At 43.4% G+C, this 21,899-nt stretch overlaps 1 protein-coding gene across 2 annotated transcripts; it reads right to left on the bottom strand.

Annotated features, from left to right (window-relative positions):
* Window positions 1–6,125: 6,125 nt before the first annotated feature.
* On the bottom strand, window positions 6,126–19,293 carry ajm1 (apical junction component 1 homolog). 2 transcript variants are annotated; one of them, XM_031577955.1, is made up of 3 exons: window positions 19,172–19,224; window positions 18,617–18,848; window positions 6,126–9,580 (listed from the first exon to the last, which is right to left on the bottom strand). In XM_031577955.1, the coding sequence occupies exon 3, from the start codon at window positions 9,523–9,525 to the stop codon at window positions 6,187–6,189; it is 3,339 nt and encodes a 1,112-aa protein (XP_031433815.1). In that variant the 5' UTR covers window positions 9,526–9,580; window positions 18,617–18,848; window positions 19,172–19,224; the 3' UTR covers window positions 6,126–6,186. The 2 variants fall into 2 exon arrangements, with proteins under 2 accessions (XP_031433815.1, XP_012685509.2); XM_012830055.2 differs by lacking the exon at window positions 18,617–18,848 and having other exon boundaries at window positions 19,223–19,293.
* Between the last annotated feature and the right edge of the window lie 2,606 nt (window positions 19,294–21,899).

Here is a 21,899-nt window from a genome sequence, read left to right on the forward strand (position 1 = left end):
TAGTGAAGTTCATAATGGAATTTAGGGACATGGAAATGAGGTTACTGAAATTTTTACCAACTGTTTACAAGAGATCTGGTCAGGTATAAGCCTTAGAACTGGCCTCTTCCCCCTCCACCTCCGGATTTTCCATATACAATACACACCGATAATTTTCTTTGTATACAATGCATTTGAATTCAACTTTACAGTGCACAGATCTATGACAGGTGGCCGGTTCAATAACCAGGGAGCACACATACTAATTAAAATGTATAGGCTTACTGTACAGTGCTGTACTGTAAATTGCTGTCGATAAAAGCCTCTGCTTAATGAAAACATGATATGCTGACCCTGAAAATCAAATCTGTATGGATGATCTTGAGCTCCTGAGAGGATCCCTAAAACTGGTAGATTGAGAGCACCCTACATTAGGCAAATTGATTCCCGTGGATTGATTGAGTGGAGACAAGTAAGAAGAAAAAAAAACAGTACAAATTGAACAATTGAACAGTGCAATTGAACTATATTGGGAGCTTCGTCATTCAAATCAATTTCAATCAAATTTGGTATTCTGTACTAAAGACATTGTCTCAGATAGCATCCTCACGTTCAGCCTCTCAGACCTTTTGACCTTTTGATGAGGGATGGTGTCACTTGACAGCAAAGTCGATGTTATCAAAATGTTTCCTGTTGGTAGTCTGATGGTGATTATTTGTCTGCTGTGTACTTATTCAACAGATAAGACTTGTTATGTATTACATATTATACTGTATCACAAAAGAGTTCCCATGCGATTTTGTAGACAAGCTAAATGGCTCATGAAAAATCATGTACACTGAATTTAATTAAACGTGATAACATTGTAAGCAAGAGCCCTGAGCAAGCCTTTGAAAACCACTCTGGAAGTCTGTTTCGCCCCTCTACACCCCCACTGGCTTTGCAGTGGCAGTGCAACAGCCTTTGGGTGGTGAATGGGCATAATCAGCTCAATTGTCCACACATGAGGAGGAGGTGTGGCTAAAAGCCATGCAGGTCGCCTTCCGAAGGGGCCTTGCATTCTCACCATGCGTTGCACACTATGGGTTTTTGGTGCTTGGCACTTACTATTTTATTCCTTATTTTGTGTTCTAGAAATAAACCCTATTTTTGTATACCCTGCGGTCTGTGTCCAATTTATGTTGCTGCTCACGAGCCGGGTCGTAACAAAGTCTTTTACATGTAGTACCATTTTCTCTCTATAGAGGGCTCTCATTCCCCCTGAAGTGAAAACCCAGAAAACTGGAGGTGTAAAACATGCTGGCAGTCATTAAGAATTGTCTTATAAGCCTTATAACATATTGTTTTGTTGGAATGTCTTATCTCAAGGCATTGAATTAAGCTGTATCAGTTATCAGTAACTGGGATCAGGAAGTCAGACAGGAAGAGAAGGACCAGCCATAAACACGTCAGACTTACCTTCTCTGATCAGAGAACTCTGTCAGTGGCCTCTCTTGTAGTCCCCTCTTCTTGTAGTGTACTTTACCTATCCCTTCCCTCAGTCCTGGTTGGCTACTACCTTTGCTTTACAGCGCTTTCCTTGCGTGATCAGTGCATGCACTACATAATCAGTTACACCTAACAGCTGTACTTACGTCTAGGGTTTTTGAAAGGAATATGTCACAATCTTATTTGGGATAAAATGCATTCCTTCCACCAAAGTTTCTTGCAATCCACTACCTTTAGCCTCATTTGTTAAACAGTAGAGACAATTATCTCATGTTCTGAGGGTTTCTCTTATAAATAAACAGAAGGAACAGATCCGTTCAAACACGTAATATGTTTGTTAAATATCAGTAAATGGACACAGATATCTTGGCATTTTTTTTAACACAACAAGGAAGTGTGCAAAGAATATTTGAGACTGGCATGGCAGAATCCAACTGGCAGTCCTCACTCATCAACTTCAACTGTTGAATTCAGCTGTGTTCGCACAGGGAGAGAAAGATGTCTCGAATATTTGTGAGAGAGGTGTTTTGAATTTGATATAGGGTAAGTGGATGGAATCAAATTGGTCTATGTACCATTCTAGAAAGTATACTGTCAAGACAGTTATCACAGTAGATAGCAGATGTGTCAAACTCTGCCATAGAATTATGTTTATAACTTTTGCAACTAAAAGCATGTCCAGCCAAAAGCAAGGCAGTAGACAGTAATTTCCTCACTCTTAAGGGTGATTTAAGAAAACATACAGACATGAGTTGTGGGGAGGGCCTTGTAATTACTACACCAACAGCTCAGCACGTGTAATACTAAAAGCTAGCTCAGAAGATGGACAACCCGACTTGAGTGCTTCCATCTTGTAGCATGTCAACACTGTTGGCTGCTGTTAGTGGTTGACCACTATCCATTCGTCAGAGTTCATAACTGATACATTGAGGTTTCACAGCAGATAGTGTATATGTTAGATGTTATATAACCCTTGTAGGCTTGCAGGGGCTTAAAGTTACTATTTGCCACCAGCACCTTGGTGGACTGCTTTGGTGTTAGCAGTCTGTTCATTAATTTGTGAAAACAAGCTTTTATCATTAAGTTAGTTATATATACAGTACATATAGCAACAAGGCTTATAGCATAGTGTAAACCTGCTGGCATCACCTGAAGGAGGGAGGAGTCATCCATAAGGTGAACTGCGGAGCTTAGAGAGCCTGACTAATATTACTGTGTCACCCCTGAAATTGGGTTAATTTCCTCTGGCATTGAATTAAACGACGGACCTCCCTTGAATCATTAATTATCTCTCAGCATTTCCAGGCAGACCTCTAGTGTGAGTGTGGGGGATAGTCGAGACTTTGCTTTTACACTAATTGCCCAGCAGATGTCACTGTTTCACTACTCTCACATTCATACTGCACATCATCTTAACCTTAGCAAAGGCAATGATTTCTGAGGGGCTGTGCTAGTTTTAGAAGAATCACTGTAACTGCTCTGTCAGCCCCAAATAGAATATGCATGGATAAGGATTATATTTGCCTTTGCCTTTTTTAATCAGACCTGGTGGTTTAAGACATTTTTGACATCCATGCTGGTATATAGATTCTTAGATGAACATGTCTTGTTGTAGTATTTCTTAAACATGCAGCAACATTTTGCGTTGTAAATAATAGCAACGCTCTCAGTTCCTGACAAAGTCATATAGCCGCTGTGCTGGTCTAGTATAAGCCTCTCGGGTTCAACCACAGTGTGTGCGTGTGTTTCTGCTTGTTGCACACATCTACCACCTCCTTTCCCCGCACCTTACATCCCGTCTATTACTCTAGCCTGTCAAGCATCCTTCCAGCGATGCTCTTGTCTCAACCACAGCCACTAGGGTATGCTTCCGCTGCGGAGCTGAGGGTAGAGGAGCACCCTCACACAGATGCACTTAATACTCCCTGCGGGTCCTCTTACCCCATTCAGACTGCCCATTCACCTACAAAATTGATTTCCTCTTTGTTGAGTGTGTGTGTGTGTGTGTGTGGTAGCTCCTCTGTTGTATGTGAGGTGCAAACAAAAAGAAAGAGAGAGAGAGAGTGGGGGAAAGATGGGTTTGTTTGTTGCAGCATGGTTTTATTTGTTGGGGTGCAATCATCGTGCAAAATAAGAAATCACTGGCCTGGTTTTGAGTGCCTTAAGCTTTTGTGAACCTCACTTGTCTTCTCTTTTCTTTTCTGTATACTATGTTTACTCAAAAATGCTTACACACTCATATGCAAATGAACAAATGCACAAGCACAAAAAAATTGTACTAAAGAACATACACTAAAAAGCACACACACAAGGACACACACACACGGTCACACACATACACACTGAGATTGAGAACCATCTCACACAGAAACTAGGCAGGCATCTCTTTTGATCCGTCCTCCTGTCCCCTTTATTAGATATGATTTGTAAACAGCACACAGTCCAAAAAAAGAGAATGGACATAGAAAAAATACAACAATGGTTTAAAGAGTTTTATTTTCAATATGAGGCATCTTCTCCATATTTTTATGTCAGCATAACAGGAACAGTTGCACAATGATCTTAAAAAATAGTACTCATTTACTACTACTCCTATTTAGTTTTCCTTCGTAGATTTTCAAATATCAAAGAGTCAAGCAGGTTAATAATCATCATCATCAATGTCATGATAAAATAGAAAAAATAGAATTACATGCAATCAGGTCTTTCCTCAGGTCTTCGCACAAGTTCCACCGAGCAAGTGAGTCCAAAACATATGCCATGAAGAGTCTAGCAGTGCTTTTGTATTAGGACACGTGTGAGAGTTGTGCTATGCTAGAGACCTTGACAAAACAATAAATGATATACTTGCAAAGTCTGACCAAGCCGGAAGTGATAGTCATTCTACACGTTTAATTCAGTATGAACAGCAGAGGGCACTGTTTGAAAAAAATAAAAACTGACATATTTTCTTAAAAGTTACAGGACGTAAAATAAATATGGACCAAACTCTGAGCAAAAGGTCACTTAAAAATGCAACTCTGTGAAACGTAATCTTAAACCACAGATGACGCTTCAAGATCCCCTCACTCACCTAATATGTGCCCTCTCTGTGTACCTTCCTCAAACAGAAACATGTCCTGAATGCCACCACTGCTGTCAGAGGCAGTTATGTTAGAAAAGTGACAGTAAAATGTCTTTATTTTCCATGAAAATACCTTTAATAAACTTAAAGCAAATGTCATATACTCAACGCATTCAAACACACACAGCAAATTTGTTTTGCGAGCTTATTTAAGTACCAGACCACACAGCTATCGAGGCAAACTGATCACATATGTCTATGGACAAAAAGTACAGCAGCTGTGTTAAAACACCTCAGTTCATATTCAGTACAGATATCTAAACTTGGACTTTAAGACTAGTTTAAGAGACCGCAGGAGTACTCTACAATGAACATCAGATGTCTCAATTCACAGTGTTTTAAATCGAACAGTACAGGCCAACACCTAATGTGTATAGCATGATTTCATACAAACTATACTTTTGAGTCGACTTCGCCTTCAAGTTCAGTTATTGCTCAAGTAATTCTACCAAGCATACATTAAAGCACCAGTGGATTGACTTCAGTTCAAACCCATACAGGATAAATCACCTACAGAAATGATACCAAATTACAGCACTACAGCATCTCAGCATCAAGACGTTGTAACATAATACTCTGCCTCTCCGTCTGTAGTTTTTAGCAGTACAGATTTACCACCCAAATAATAAAAACTCTTCTTTATGCAAGATTTAACAAAACCATACTTCCATAGTGAATTCCACAAAACTGTGTTGCCATAGAACTTCTTTTTTTTTAATTCATAGTGATTTTTCTTTTTAGTTTTTTTTCTTTCACATCTGTCAGGAATAAGACATTTACTGATTGTGGAATCTTGGTTTAAACCACAGTATATTATAATATCATATATCTGAATAGTGTTATATACCTTCATTTGATAATATATCTCAATGTCTTATAATATAATCAGTATTATATACTCTCATATTTTTCATGCGTGTATAAATATAAAATCAATTATTTATTTTGTTTTTCCAAAGTAAATAAGATTTAAATGGAGTTTCTCAACAGATTTTGTTGCATAGGAAGAAATATATTTTACCTATAGGAAAATAACAAACTCCTTTACTAAATGATATCCCAAGTTAGATATGATAGATTAGACCTTTAACCAAACCTAAGTAAAACTGGTCCAAAACTGGCTGTGATGAAAATGACCTCCATTTAAATGCATTGATGCAAGAAGAGACAGCATGACTGTAAGCTATAAAAACAGAAATGGTCTCTATTTCAAAACTGGACCAAGGCAATTCAAATCACAAGAACATGTTTGTACAACCATGAAAAAATAATGTGCTAATCAGAAAAGTAGGAAACCGAGTGAACAAATATTGGTATGACATCATGACAATAAACAAACTAGAAGTTACTTCTATTCTGCATTTGGCAGGCAATATTCTAAATATGAATAATACTGACCACACGCAGACAGGAATATATCTCTTGTGAATAATAAAATACATATCTACAAACATTTATAATAAATAAGCCCAATATATAGAGATATGTACTGTATCACAATATATATGTATTCCTATACATATATGTGTATATATATATATATATGTATATATATATATATATATTTGTTTATGTACATTGGAAGGTGCACTTGATTAAATGATGTCATCAAGAAGATGAGGGGTGCCTACCCAGTCCAGTGTTCTTGGCTCCGAGGCAGCCATGATCATGCACATGAACTGTTTTCCTGTCCGCTTGTCGATTGGGTAAATGGTGGTGGGCGTAAACCTCCTGTTGCTCTCGACAAACTCACAGAGCTGCTGGTATATCTGTGGGTACTCGTGGCGCAGGAACACTCCTCGCATCCTCAGTTCTCGTTGGATGTTAATAAAGCAGATTTCTCGTGCCTTCCTTCCTTCCTCGCCTTCCTTGTCAATGTCGGCTGTCCCCGGTGGCGGCGTGAGGATCAGCGTCTCCATGTCATTTTCTTTCCTTTGAACCTTCCTCTCTGGACTGTAGGAGGCCAGAGCGACCTTGGCATATTTCCTGACGGTTGGGCTTTGGACCCTTGGTGACGGTCCGTCTGGCACTTGATCGCCAACGGCGATGGATACATTCAAGAGGAAACATTCGTTGGGATCATACTCCTTCCCAGCCTCCTGCAGGTCTTTGCAGTATTCCCCCAAGTTATCTTTGAAGCTATCTAGTTCTCGGAGTGACAGGTATGTTGGACACATGAGGAGGCTTTCCAGGCCATAGTGAAGGAAGTTTGAAGATGATCCTGGATTTGGGAATCCTAAAAACAGAACGCCTCTCCCTCGAGACAAGTAGCCCACCTTAGCAATTCGAGAGAAGGCCTTGTGCACCTCAGTCGTCTCACGGCAGTGCTTGATGATGTGACGACAAAGACTACCAATGCGTCCGTACAAGCAGCTTTCCTTATGAATGTCCCAATGTTCCCGGCGGCAGTTACGAGAGCAGTAGTAGGTGTAGCAGCTGTGGCAGGATTTGAAGTACAGGCAAGCGTTGAACATGGTCTCAGTCCGCTGGCACTTGCTGTTAGAACACATCATAGTGTCGTCTTCGTCAGGACTCTGGTCTGGGGAGCACTCATCCGTGCTTCTGGTGGTGTCACAGGTGCCATCAGTGTCTCTAAAAGAATCGGGGGTCATTCTGATGGAGGTGGGTTGCTTGTCCAGAGGGCAACTGCTCTCAGACCCTGCCTTTGAATCCTTTCTAGCTAGAGATGCTGCTTCCTCATCATCAATTAGCCTTTTGAGTTGGCCCAACAGTTCTTCATTATGCCTTCCGCTACAGGTAGGTTTGTAGTCAATCACAAGATCAGCTAAAAGCTCGTCGAGCTGCTCTAGGCTTTGCTGCAGTGACGAGCTGTTATGTGTCTTTTCTTTGGTAGAGTCCACTGAGCAGGACATTGTTTCCTCATGTTTAGTTGCCTCATCTCGTCCTCGAGCACTTTTAGAATCAAGCACATCCCAGCTAGCTGAACGTCCCCCTGACTTAGTGAGGATTCCTGGTCGAATGTCATTGTCAGTGATGGTGATCTCTGGTGTGACATACCAAAGCTTTCCTGTAGCACTCTTCCCAGCTTCTGTTGGGCTCTTGTCAATGAGGGAGTTTTCAGACAAAGACAGGGCTGCATAGCGTCTTGGCGATGTCGACAGATTGACAACCACAGGTTTTGGTTTGTCCTCTGCGGACAGAGTCTGTTTCCCCTGATTCAGGAGAGTTTCATAGCTGCGACCTCGTGGTGCAGCTTGAGGTTGTTCTTGCTCCACTTGCGTGTTGAGGATGTTGTCCCAGGACCTTGAGTGTGGTCTAGGCTCTTGGACAGACCTTGTTGTGTCAATGCAGGGGTTAGCGTACCAGGTGGTGGGTCCTGGATCTTGCCTGACTCTGGTCGGAGTGACCTGAGAGACATAAGAGGAAGGATAATGTGTTGAGTAGCCTGACACATCAGAGCCATACCAGTCATCAGGCTGGGGCTGGGGCTGGGGCTGAACCACTCGAGCCCGCTGACGGCCCTCTGTGTAGTATGCCCTCGCTGGAATGTGATGCTCCATAGGGGGTGCATAGGGGTCACCCGTATAGAAAACGCGCGGGGGAGCCGTCTTGATCTGGTATGTCCTTGGATCATCTCCGTAGAATGTTCTTGCAGGGGGTGTCTGAATAATATATGACGCAGGTTCGCTTGGAGCGTAAGGTTTTTGATACACCTGTGCTTGATACTGGCATGGGTCTATTTCAGCATAATATTGCCGCGGAGTCACACTACGCACAAGTCGAGTCCTTGAGTCTTGTACATATTGGACTTTGGGGGTGAGGTTTTGGCTGGGAATGCTGAAGTGGTCCTCATGGTAGTAAGTCCTTGATGGAGGAGGTGCAGGGGTAGCATATCTCCCCAAATCCTCTGCATAAAAGAATTTTGTTGGCACGTTGGGGCTGGAATGAGCCCTTCTTTCCCTTCCGTAGTATTCCCTCGGCTCCCTTGGAGAAGGCATCCTTTGCATTGGTATCTCCACAGGGTGCATGTAACTGTTTGGCATACTGTGGGAATACTGGTAAGCCTGTCTGTACTCTCCACTAAAGGATTCTGTGGGTGTCGGCGTCCTCGACATTGAAAAATGGCGGGGCACGGTAAGACTCCGACTTTGTCCACTCGGGTACCTCTGCCAAGGTATATCCATCCTGGGCGTCGCAGGCTTTCGTCCGGCCTGCTGAAAGGCTGCGTCGTCCGGCTTAATGTCCACCCTGCACCTGACGTGAGGGCTAGTAGCAGGCTTATCTGGCCGGCCCTCGTCGAGCCCCTCGGGCGTGAACACTGGGGAGAAGGGGCTGGTGTCCATGCGCTGGGGCTGCAGTTTGACGGGGTGCACCTCGTGCATGAGCGCTCTGGTCGCAGCGAACGAGCACTCCCTGCGAGGCGACACCTCGGGCTTCCACTTGGTGTCCCGTTGCGACCTCTGCGTCTCTCGTCCCCTCCTGCCCACGGGCGGCGAGCCCTCGAAGGACACAGGGGTCAGGCTGGCCTGTGCTCTCGTGGCACTTTTTGACCGGGCCCTTCTCTTCATATCTGTAACGGCCATTTCACTTGCCATTTCAGCACTGATCGGCTGTGGGGTCAGTCTATGGTTGTAAAGGTCAGGAGAGGAAAAGCGATGCTGGCTTTGCTGGCTCTGCTGGCGGCCCAAGGCATTCCAGGCTACATCTGGGTGAGCCACGTAGCGGTCAGCCCTCCTGTGTGGGTACTCCATAGAGTAAGAGTTGAATCTGGGCCTGTCCAGCGACCCAACGTAATGAAAGCTACGGCAGTGCCTCTTTTTACTCTTGTCCCGATTGTCCTCCAGTGTGCTGACAGGTGGAGAATCACATTGTTCAGAGGGACAGGGGGACTGGGTGTGTGTGGAAAGGGATTTCACTTCTATGTCTTGATACACAGTTGATACCAGTATGTCAGGTGGGTCTGTGCGTGTCATCTTAATGGAACTCCTCTTGTTTTCTCCATTAAATCTTTTCAAGGGTTTTTATACCCTAGGAGAGAGAGACAAAAAGGGAGAGAAGAGAAACTTGATAAGCTTTTGGTTGGCTATGAAGTGCTTTTATCTTTCTGGTGCAACATATACATGATTTATTATAAAGAAACTTGTAAATCCAAAGTTAACAACATTGCAATTTCCAAGACAGCCTATGATTGTTTCCTGGGTGAACATTATAAATTAAATAGATGAATATAAGGCATATAAAACAACTCAGTGTCAGAGCACCTCCGTAAAACACATGGTCATTCTATACAACTATGAATGGCTGAGAATAAAACCTCACAGTAACAATTTCTTAACTTTTCCTGAAGTTTGCATAAATAGCTAAAGTCAACTCTGCCTTACTAACTGAAAGACCACAAAGCGGAAGCGCACAAAAACAATCTTACGTATATGAACTGAAGAGAAACCACAAGCCATGTAAAACTTGTTGAGTATAGATTTCTGGCCAAACCTGTGGCTACAAATGGAGCTCATGTGTTGTTATAAATGTTAAGGGATATATTACAACCAAAGTTTGAGAATAATGAGAATAGGTAATTCATCACAAAACAAGAAGGCTTTCACCATCTGTTTCTCTGCAGTGATGTCATCTTCTTTTTATAAGGTATGAATGCAATTTATATTACTTTGCTGGTTCTAGAGCCCAACACTAGTCCAAATGACTGCTTCCCTACACAAAAGTTGTCCCAATTCCTGTCAAAGGGATTTTGCTAATATCTGATCTGAAGTGATTTTATTGCGTTGACACAAGACAGAATTATACTATTTTCAGCCCTTGCTTTGCATGCAATACTAATACAAATAAGCCCTTAACAAAAAAAGGAGCATTTCACAAAAGACTTTGAAAATTCAGGCATATATTTCCTTATCATAGACGGTAAATTCTAAATTACTCCCCTCCTTTTCAAGGTCTCATTGTATTACTCAAACTTATATGAAACTGAAATTGGTCCTGGAGTGTTGAAAAGAACACCAAATTACAGGCTTTTGACAATTAGAAGCCAAATTTAAAACAGACAGGAGGTGGGTTTAGAGTGGCACTAAAGATCCATCTGAATGCATTATCTGCTGTATCAAACCACCGTTTGAAATTGCATAGTGAGGGAAATTGCAGGGAGCAGCCACAGTGGTATCATTATCGCCCAACTCATACCTGGGTACTATGGTTGCTAATGGATGCCGTTGCCTCAGAAACGGTACAGTATATGACATATGGCCAGACTTCACAACGCCCTTGGCAGAGAGAATTGTTTTCCATCTCAGGGTGGAGAAAACGTTCCATCACAAATTGAACCAAGAGTGATTATTTCAACGAAATACTTAATTAGCTGAGTTCAGATTTCACAAAGGAACACTGGAATGAGTAGAAGCGCCTCCTCTGAAGTTGGGGGTTTAGAAGAAGAAAGCAGAAGAAGCGCCGTCTAAAAATATCTCGTTCTAGCGAGAGTTCTGGGCCATCTTGTCATTTCTAATGGCTCTGGATTTCATGGGACAAGTCTGTCAGGGACCGAAAATAATCATATTATTCGTTTCCGACAACCCTGACATCAAAACACCCAGCAAAAGCTTAAAAATACCCCACCCTTAAGTGGGAGATGTCACAGAAACTCAGCACACACTAAACTGTGGTGAAACAGTAAGGCTTTAAATGGAAATATTAAGAGAATCTGGCTGCGTGCTCATTTAAATTGATACTTTGGATAATAACAATGATAAACGCACATATGTGGTCTTGATATGATTGTGTACCAAGTTTAACAAGTATACCATGATCTAGACTGCAAAGTGCAGTCTTCCCAGAGTTGAGGTGGAGGTTTAACTACAATAACTTGGAAAGAGTAGCAGATGCTCCTGCAACGTGCTGTCAGCACAGCGAAAGCCTTGCCATCACCAGTGCGAGGTAAGAGGGCGTCCTCTCGGGGGACATGGGGGTGAGTGTGGCACACGGCGCACCTGTGCAAGGCCACCTGCATCATAGCAACAACCCTCATTAGGGCCTCCTGGGAGCCCACTATAGGCTGCCAGATGCCCCAGAACTCCCCTCACCACCACATCTTCGTGTCTGTCTTCTGTTTTTTTTTCCCCCTTCCCACCGCACTTATGATAGCAGTACCGCTTACCACAACAGACGTGCGCTCCGTCTGTGCACCAAACACAGACCGTCAGACCAACAATGCACATCTGTAAGGCCTCCTGTCAACTCCTTCGGCACTTCAAACAAGACCCGCTAATTATGATTCTGCACTGTGAGGAGTGTTTCGAAAAAGACTTGCTGTGAAACAGCAGCACACTCACTCCACCAACTCAGCCTATTCAGCACAGTGCAGGATAAACCTTGCTTACTGACAGCTCTTTGAGCCCTGCAGAAACACAGTTTAGCCCCTTACACATTTCGCGCATCACCGAGCTTGTGTAAGTCCGTCGTGGTTTAAATTTTCTACACGGAGAGCAAGAGTGGAGTTTCGAGACTTTCAAGTTTTCATAACTGCATCACCCGAGACGAGGGAGGAAGCTCTGACTCCAGAGGGAGGTGTCTTTTGTCACACCCCTGTCGTATGCTAATGTGGATCCTGCTGCCTTACAAACATCCTCTCCCATGATGTTTACGCACGGAGTCTCAGTTGGCACCTTCCCATGGTCTCTCCTGATCATAAGACTGCGAGGTGTGTGTGTACACAACAACACACCTCCTCTGCAATGAGACTAATCCGAGACAAAAAAAAAAAGGGAGGAAAAAGAAAACGATGCTGCATGACACAGTAACTTCCTCGAGCCAAAGTGTGCTGTCTGGATCGGGCTTATGTGGTGCCATACAGGCCCACAGCCGCAGGGGAAATGTGCCGGGCTTCCGTAATAGGATTAGCGCCCTCGCTGTTTTGCAAACAGCTCAGCACAAGTGCACAGGGGAAAACGAGGCAGAGACGTTTTCAGGAGTTTTCAGCGAGACGCCGGTGTGATGAGAGGAATGACGTTGGCTCGAACACTATGTGCCCATGTGGCCCCTTGAGGCGCACTCTTATTGTGGAGCTCCCTATTTATCTTTTTCCAAGCACCACTATAATATTTGCTCTTTTAGAGTTGCAAGTCATGCGAAAGTGAACAATGAAGACAGGCTATTTTTGCAAGCTGGCACTCGGTCAAGTCGAGCGCAAAGCATATGCGTGTTTTTCTCCAGACTAATAAATCACTTGCTGATTATGTTTCTCGCCACGTCTCAATTTTAAATTCTATTGAGAGCCCTCATTTGTTCGTGTGAAAGGATGGTTTCATGTTTAGATCTGCGCTAACTGGTTAAAAAAAAAGGAAACGCTGAGTTTACAAGTGATGCAAATTGGTCGGTAATGCTCAGTCTAACAAGGAGATCCTTAACCTAGATTCATATTTTTTTAATTTTTGAACCGATCTGTTTTTTTTTGTGTTGCTTCTGTGTTGCCCTCGTCATCACCCCAGCTTCAGTTTCCGTCAGTGTCCTGTGTGGAGATGTTGATGTAAGAGACTGCTGCGGTACCAGCTGGGCCACTTCTTCGACCCTTTTAACCTGTTCAGCTCTACAGATGGACGTGAATTATTTAGCAGGAGTTGCATCTTTGCAGTATGCTGCCTCCACTCTTTCCATTGAGCATCCACTACCTCCGACTGACATCAAAACATACTTCCTCTTGGAGCATGGATAAGACATTTACCAGTCAATTAGTGAGCTCCATTTGGTCTCCATTATGATGTATAGCCTGTTATGTGTATCTGCGGAGACCCATAGAGGAGGTTGGATGACTGTGCTGTTCTTAGACTGGGCATTACTAAAAAACAGGCTGTGGTGCATGAGTGCTCAACTGCAGATGATTTAGCAAAAGCCTTGAGTCCCCGCTGGGCACCGAGAGGCAAAATGTGCCTCTGAGGCAAAATGGCCATGAGGAAAAGGGGCATCGTCATGGCAGCTCGGGTCTTTCGAAGGCAAACAAAAGCCAAACTTGCTCATGCCCCGCTGACTCACACTGGTGTCATACCACCACTCATCGCGCAATCTGTGTCAATCTGTGGCCTTTGCACAGCATGAATCCCCTCTTTTCTTGTCCAATGAGTCGGGTATCAAAGGAGCCCATTCTGCAACCTGCCGCTCCAGTGATGTTGGTATAATTAGTCTGTTTGTGCCGGAGCACAATGGGCTGCCCTGTGAATGTCCCCCTGCACATTTACCGCCCTAAATCAACCGTCTCGATAAAATAACAATCGTAATAAAAATCTACGGACATCAGATATAATTGTCCTGTACACAAAGCGCGATCCAGACGGAGAGAAGAAAAAGCCCTGGCAGAGGCGTGGGAGCCCCTGCGTTGAGGGAGCTGGGAAGCAGGGCAGAGGTGAGCCCAGTGCTACTGCAGCCCGCCGGAGCGCGAGCAGAGCGCTGAGCTGTGTCATTCACTCGGTAAAATGATGATGACAAGCGCCATACTAATGTCCTGCTACTGCCTCTCTCCTGGGAGCTCTCTCTCTATCTCTCTCTCCCTCCCTCTCTCTCTCTCTCTCTCTCTCTCTCGCAGGACCATCTGTTAAGGTCTGTGATCTGGCAACCGTGACCCCCCCTCAGAGCTCAAACACACCCACACACAATCTTAAAGAGTAAGTACTTTGGAATACTTTGCCACATTCAGTTTTACCACATTCAGAGAATACCACTGTTTTAACTATGGTATATCATCATCTCATCACCATCATCTCAACCTGCATATCCCATATTTAAAGGATCCCTGATTTGAGTATGCATATATGATAGACAAGTCTGATAAACATTATATATATATATATTTATATTTTCCTTCCTCTGGCATAAAGCAAGTAAATGCTGTAGATACTGTTTAAATAACACATCACACAACATTGTGTTCCATTCCAAAGAGCACAATTACTAACATAATTACACTCTCTGGGTTTAGCCTCAAGACGTTTAGACCTGAGTGATCTAAAACACTTCAGGCCATTGAGGATAACTTACATTAACCATAACTTCTATTACGATTATTTTCTCATAGACTACGAACTTGCTGTGTGAGAGCTTGGTAAAGTAGAGAAACATATGCATTTATTGGTCTCAGTTCAGTCAAATGAGTACACTGTTTACAGACAGAAAGATATTGGCTAACACTGTTTTTACATAGTCTGATGAAATGGGATCTGCTTCACTGTACTGCTACATACACTGGAAAAACCGAAAAGATGGGTTGTCAAATTTGCTAAACCACATCACATTTGAATTACACAAAGTAGTCTTATTGTGTTGAACCAACTAATTCAGACCTCCATAACACTAAAATGTTGAAGTAACCTGATTAAATAAAGAAATCTATGGCACCTATTTCATGTAACCTTAAACAGTTTCACTGGAACTAGTTGGTTAAGTTTTGTCTGTTTTTTTAAGGGGACATAAACACATTTAATTGGAAGAGAAATGCTCTGTTGATTTAACACACTTCATTCATGTCCACATTACAGTTAAATACATCCAAATAAAATTTAAAAAAATTCTCCAGTGCAAATCGTGCCAGCTTGTGTGACACTGAAGCTTGGCTGAGAGGCTTTAATTGCCAATGCAACAGCAGTTGAGACTGAGGCAATGTGTTTTTGTGAGAAACGCAGCATAACCACTGCGTCTGGCATGTGCCGCCCTAGAGATAGAGAGAGAGCAAAAGCTGTTTCATCATCACGAGAGGAAACCCAATATGGCACGATAAAGACCTCTATATTAACATTGTATTATCCATCCATTAGCTGTGACAGCTGCCCACTGGTCCAAGGGGGTGTGGCTGGTAAGTACCCCACTCAAGCATCATCACTAATCATGATGACATCTGCCAGATTTCATCACAAGTTTAAGGTTTAAGCTTTTATGCTCATCTGACCGTTGACTGATTCATCCAGTCCCATACGATCCCATTATACACTTTCCAGCTTATCAATATCTGCATCCAAAAAATGAAAGTGTTTTAATTGGTATAGATCCCGTTTTTTTCGTTCTGAATGTTCCTCAAGTTGTTTATCTCATGACATCCATCTGTTTTATTTACATGTGTTTCAAGGCTCTGTATCGCAGAGGCGAGAAAAGTTATTTGGCTGAGGCCCTTTCATAAACCCGTCAAAATGACACTTAGAACCATCTTTCATTTCATGACAACGCCCATAAATCTAAACGAGTGTCAATGTCATGATATCCAGCAGCCTCTTCCATTGAATCACGGTTATACAGTATTCTTGTCTTCAGTGGGCTCCGACAGGCATTCTTATAACCCCTGGCTAATTACTCACTGATGGCTGACCAAATTGCTTAACCTCTCTTCCTCTTTGGAGGCACCATGGAGCAACACTCCCCCTTCCTTGCAGCAGAAGATATGGGCGATCAGGCATGAAGTGGTGGCTGGAGAGCCCAATCACTCACTATTATTCTCCCACTTCGCCTCTGTTTTCTTTTGCTCCCCTCCTCATCTCCTGACTAGTCGTGTTAAATTCTCTGCCATTCAAATCCCTGCCAGCATTCTGACCTGTTTATAGCCCTGTCTTGGTCCAGTGTCTGCACTGTCATTCTCTCTATGACCCCCAAGCCTTAATCTCTCTAATCCACTCCCGCCCCAGGATCCAACATGCAGTAATTTAATAGAACTCCATGGTGGGAATGAGGACACTCGAACCGTTGAACAAATGTCGTCGTCTGGGTTTTTTTCTTTTTTTTTTTTTTACAAGGACAGCCAAATATACAAACACCATACAGCACCCAATAAAAAAATGGCCGATTTAAAATGTCAGACAGTGAAATATGGCGGAACGCTATCAAAAGAACATTAAATAGGACTCCATCCCAGCATGTACCCAAGCAAAATGACTTGAGGCTGTTGTAGATAATCAACTGTAGAGCTTTCAGTTTAAAAAGCTGCCAGGCTGGCCAATTATATGCTATTCCCTTCACAATGTACAGAGAACAACTCCTGAGTGGGGGTGATTTTAATGGTTCTTTAAATTGTTTCTGACTTCACACTGAGGTTGATACTACTGTATGGGAAAAAAGACCTAAATCGAACATGAATTCATAATAAGCAAATTTTCAATAAAAACAAAATCAACAACCAACAGCAATTTCATCATCTTGGTCTTTGGTCAGAGCTTACATAGAAATACCTCAGCATAAATCAGTGAACCACAGCCTGGCATCCTTACTCTCTCCATCATCAGGCTGTAGCATGCCCGTAGGCGGCGAGGATGTGTGTGTGTGTGTCGGGCGGAGGGGGGGGGGATTAAATCCCATCCCTCTGTGTGTCACAGGAGGCTTTCCCTGCACCCCGCCCCCCCTTTTCTCTTCCTCCTCCTCCTCCTCCTCCCCCCCCCCCCCCCCCTAGTCCATGGGCGATGCAGCCCGTCCTGTGAGTCAGAGGACTGCCTTTTACGCCACGCTAACGCATGGCAGGGACCCCGGCGCAGTGTGTGCCACTCAGCCAGCCACCGCCAGGCCTGCCCCAGCGCCAGCAGAGAGCTGGGCTTTGTTGGTGCTTCGTGACCCATATCATCACAGCTAAAAAGGGGCATGGGCGCTGAGGGCAACACATCAAAGCTCTCATCCGCTCTGTGTGATTGAGAGAGCGGAAGAGAGAGAAAGCCCTGAGCTCCCAGGGTCCTTCATACAATCAGGGGGAGGAAATGGACTAAAAATATCGGTGCATGTCTGTGTACTATGCACAGCAGGGCCATATGCTTTCAGGGCAAGGCATCACGGGGATGGGTCGATACTGATCCTATCACAGGCCTCTGCAGTGGCAGCATATACAGTGGCTCGGCGCAGACAGCAGTGGAGCGCGTTTCAGAGGCGTGTTTCTCAGATGCAACTTATACTTCTCTGCTTTCCCCCAGGGAGCATCAATCTCGCCTAGGAAAATGGGAGTTTGGCCCTGATAGGACATTATAGTGCATTATAGTGTGACAGGCTATGGCGGCTCCTCTGTGTTTGAAGTGAGAGTATCTCCATAAGAACATTTTGATTGGACTTTACCAAGTGTATGTTTGTGTTGGTGTATTTGTTTGTGCTCATAAACAAAGATCAAAGAATCTGCAAAATGGAAAGGACTTGGACAAACACAACCTTAGTAGGTAAAAGTAAAAGTTACAGCATCAAATATCAAGTAAAACACATAGGTCAACGTCTCACACAGGTTTCCTCAGAGTGAATAAGGCCTTCCAAACCTAGCACTGACTATTCTGCTATATGTATCAGCACAAGCTACGAAGTCTGTTCGAGTGATGCATACTCGGGTAGATCCATACAATTTCGCCTCCACCACATCAACTGTGCTCTGAGAGCATGACGTATACTCCCTCAGCATCCTCCACCACGTGACTTGCGCGAGCCATTTCATCACGCTCGGTTTGAGGTTAATCTAGTTGTAACACTGGGATGCCCACAGAAGTGTATTTTCCCTGTTCTACTATCACGTGATCTCTAGTAAGGCAGTTAAAAGACAAGCAAATATACAAGGAATCAGGCGTCGAGCGATCTATCAGTATTGTAGGCAACTACTACCGCGGGAAAGGCGAACAAGCTTACTAGCTTACATGCAAACGTGACTCAAGCAAATGAACATAAAGGTGTGTACGAAGTATGTAGTTCTGCAGTGCCGCTATAAGATATCTCAATATAAACTGTGCAACAAGATGTAGCTAATGGACACATTTGTATTGAAACCGTGCACTGTAGACACACTCAAGCAACGTCTTCCGCAGCACATTCATTCGTGATAGGGCAGAGCTCTGACAGATGTGCGCACCTCTTCAAAACTACGAAAACTAATTTAATTTGCATTGGCAAAGAGCCCGTGAAATAGCTGCATTTTGATAAACGCACTCTAGTGTCCCCGCGTATCCTGTGAGTGACCATTACTGTCAGGTTGAAATGCGAAAAAGAGAGATTTTCCTTAACTGAAATTCTGCTTGGCAATGACAAAATCACAAGGATGCACATATTATGTCCATAACGATTTGGACAAGACCTTACCGTATCGTTGCAGTCACCTTACATATATCCATGCTTAAAATACAAGCAGTGGCGATGCTGTGCGTTATGGCATGTGAGATGTTGCATTTTATGAGTAAAAAATCGTTTGTAATCCGTCTTATCGGTCAACCATGTCGTCCTCCCCGCCTCATCCTTCTGCTGTGCGTATGTTTCGCACTGCATACGTCGGGTTACTACCCGCTCTCCCCGGCGTACGGTGCTTCCAATGCGTCTAATATGCATTTAAAAGGGGCGTGCCAAATGAGAGAGAGAGAGGGAGTGAGGCATGGGTGTAATCATGTATGATACACACTTGCTTACACTTTACAAGATCTCGATTGACGATTTAAAAATGGAAATCAATTCATTTTTAGAAAACTATTCAAACAAGTCTAGTCGACGTAGACATACACAGCCGTGTGATGACTTATTTCGCAATTTCGCAACTCACCTAATGTAAGCATGATCTATGGCATTCATAACCAATTATGCGAGTGAAAGAGCAGATTAGAATTGCACCTGCTATCACCAACAAAAGCACTGCTACTACATTACCTCATCACAAACCCACTCTGCACTAGTCGTGATAACACAACATCCACATACCTAACTCAACGGTGGCCAGTGTATCCACTGACATGGGAAGTTGAACCTACTTCTCTCCACTCTGATTTACAAGGGAAATGAGGCGTGCGATGATTGAGTTTTTAGGGCATACGTGATAAGGGTTGTAAAAGCCACCTCACACAAAGTTCCCTAATTGCAATTTGTGGAGAGACAAATGCTATCTTGCCGCGAATGCAATATTTCAAGAGACTGATTTATTAATGTTTTATTTCAGTAAATGTCTTACAATGGAATTCAATAACTTGGAGCCTTGATATATTTCAATTAGCTGGATCAGGTATTGGTAACAGATTATTAGGATGCTCATTCCAACGTGTTACATTGCTTTAGTCTTTCTATGTTGTCCAAAGAAATTAAATATTTGAATGGATCCTTTCCTATTTTATTTCACAAAGTAGTGTTCATTATATCCAGTAAGTAATGAACAAATCAGTCTGTATTATCTGCTTGTCTGTCTACCCCAAATTAGGATAGGATTCAAGACAATGCAGTATAGTGTTACTCATCAAACTCCTCCTCATGGGCCATATCATTCAAGCACACACAGACAGCACCACAGGGACCAGCCTTTGCTAATGGGATTACCCAGAGAGGAAGGGAGCACATTTTAAAACAGCCCACCTCTTGATCTGAACGAACTTGTGCGTTCCCCAATGACAATCATTTCAACACGTCGCCATCTTGCTCATCTTAACCACCCTTGACAGTTTGTCACCTGGAAACCAAAATGACCTCATTCCTTTATGAAACCCAAGGTGGAATTTGAATAGCTTTGTGTTATTGGCTCTAATAAGCAAACCCTCGCTTACAATGCCACCACGAGTGGGTGGGAGTGCTAGGACTTACAAAAACTATGTCCAGAATGGATGATATCTGTATGCGGTTATGAGCTGTAACAAATTCTCATTGTTTCTTTACAAAGAAATGTCCACAAAATAAATAGATGTATTTATGAAATATGTCATACTACTAATAGGGAGAGCTATGTCAGTTCTATATACAAATGAACATTACAACATTATATCATTAGTCAACTGTATTGTCATTAACGACACAATAGAAGCAGTTGCTATTGTGTGTTAGCTATAACCTTGACACAGACGTCCTGTCCAACTCCACGCAGCCCACTCCCTCCCATGAGCGGGTATTTAATTCCCCAGGATCGCTGCAGTGTGCCGGGCTTCCAAGCCATAGGAGGATCCAGTGCTGTGATATTGATCTGATTCTGGGCAGAATGAGAAAATCTGCTGAATGGCACACACCTGCTCACATATCACACCCAGGGAAGGGGCTCGCATTTATATGGGGCATGATGTCAATACGTAGCCAGGACATACACGCACAAACATGGCCGCACATGTGGGCACTCAAACACACACACATACGCACACAGACTCACACCTACACGTGCATGACGACACATGCATCTGCAACATTCATGCACACAGATAGTTAAACACATACACACGCAATTGCAAAGGCAAATAATTGGGGGCTGATTAATGCACATCAATGTTTTATTCATGCCTTCATTAGGACCCCGTATGCATTCAATATACAAAGAAAAGCTACCCATCAAGGTAATCAGTGTTAAGTCCCCATTAACCTCCAGTGAGTGGTGACCAGGCGACTAAGGGTTTCCCCCCGGTGGTGGCTGATCTGTCTCTTCGGATGCCTTGCTTGTGGTTGGGCCATGCATTATTAAAACAGCCGAGTCTTGAAATGGGTACTGCTGCAACTCACCGGCCAGCACCTCATGTCTGGGACCAGCCAATAGACGGCATAATGAATTGCATCAGTCAGCAGACAGGCAGGAGGAAGTTAGGAACGTGTCTTCACTAACCTGCCGCCCACATTAGGCGCGGGCTCTGGATTGATCTGCTGAATGGCAGTCTTGTAATACCCACGTGTGCATGGCTCATTCCATTTCATTCATCAATCATTGTTAATATGGGGGACAGCATATGGCTGTCTAGGCTGTGTTTAGATAACCTTGGTGAGTTACGAGTGATAGTAAGCTAAGACGGTTTTCACTCAACCTGTCTCGCTTTGAGAAGAGCAACTGACGAGGAGGAAATCCGATCAAAGAAAAGGTGGAAGTCAGAAATACAATATCATAATATTACTGTAATATTGTAATATAGTAAAAAATGCATCTTAAAAGAACAACGCCCTAGATGTACTCACTAGACATCCTAGCAGTGAGTCTGTGAGCCTGCCTGCTTCCTCAGTGAGATGACTGTTGGCATCCAGTCGCGCCTGGTGTGGCCGTGGCATGGGGTCAGCCCTTAGCTATCTTTGAAGAGTTTGAACCCCCCACGGAGGCCACTGATTGATTTACCAGTTTTTAGGCCTCTCTGGACTCGTGAATTCTGCTTGCACTTGCTGTTTGTACTACTGTAATGTCCTGGTTGCATTTGCTTATCTGATTTATGTGTTCAAATGACCGAGGTTTGTCATATCCAATTTGCATGTAAATGTATTTTTGATTCATGCATTTCACTCATGCGCAAGTACATTCATAGAAACACACACACACACACACACACACACACACACACACACACACACACACACACACACACACACACACACACACACACGCACACAAATGAACAGACTGATTACTTTTGCAACATGATGAACTTATCAGTTG

This window comes from Clupea harengus, chromosome 12 (genome assembly GCF_900700415.2).
Source record: "Clupea harengus chromosome 12, Ch_v2.0.2, whole genome shotgun sequence".
NCBI lineage: Eukaryota > Metazoa > Chordata > Actinopteri > Clupeiformes > Clupeidae > Clupea > Clupea harengus.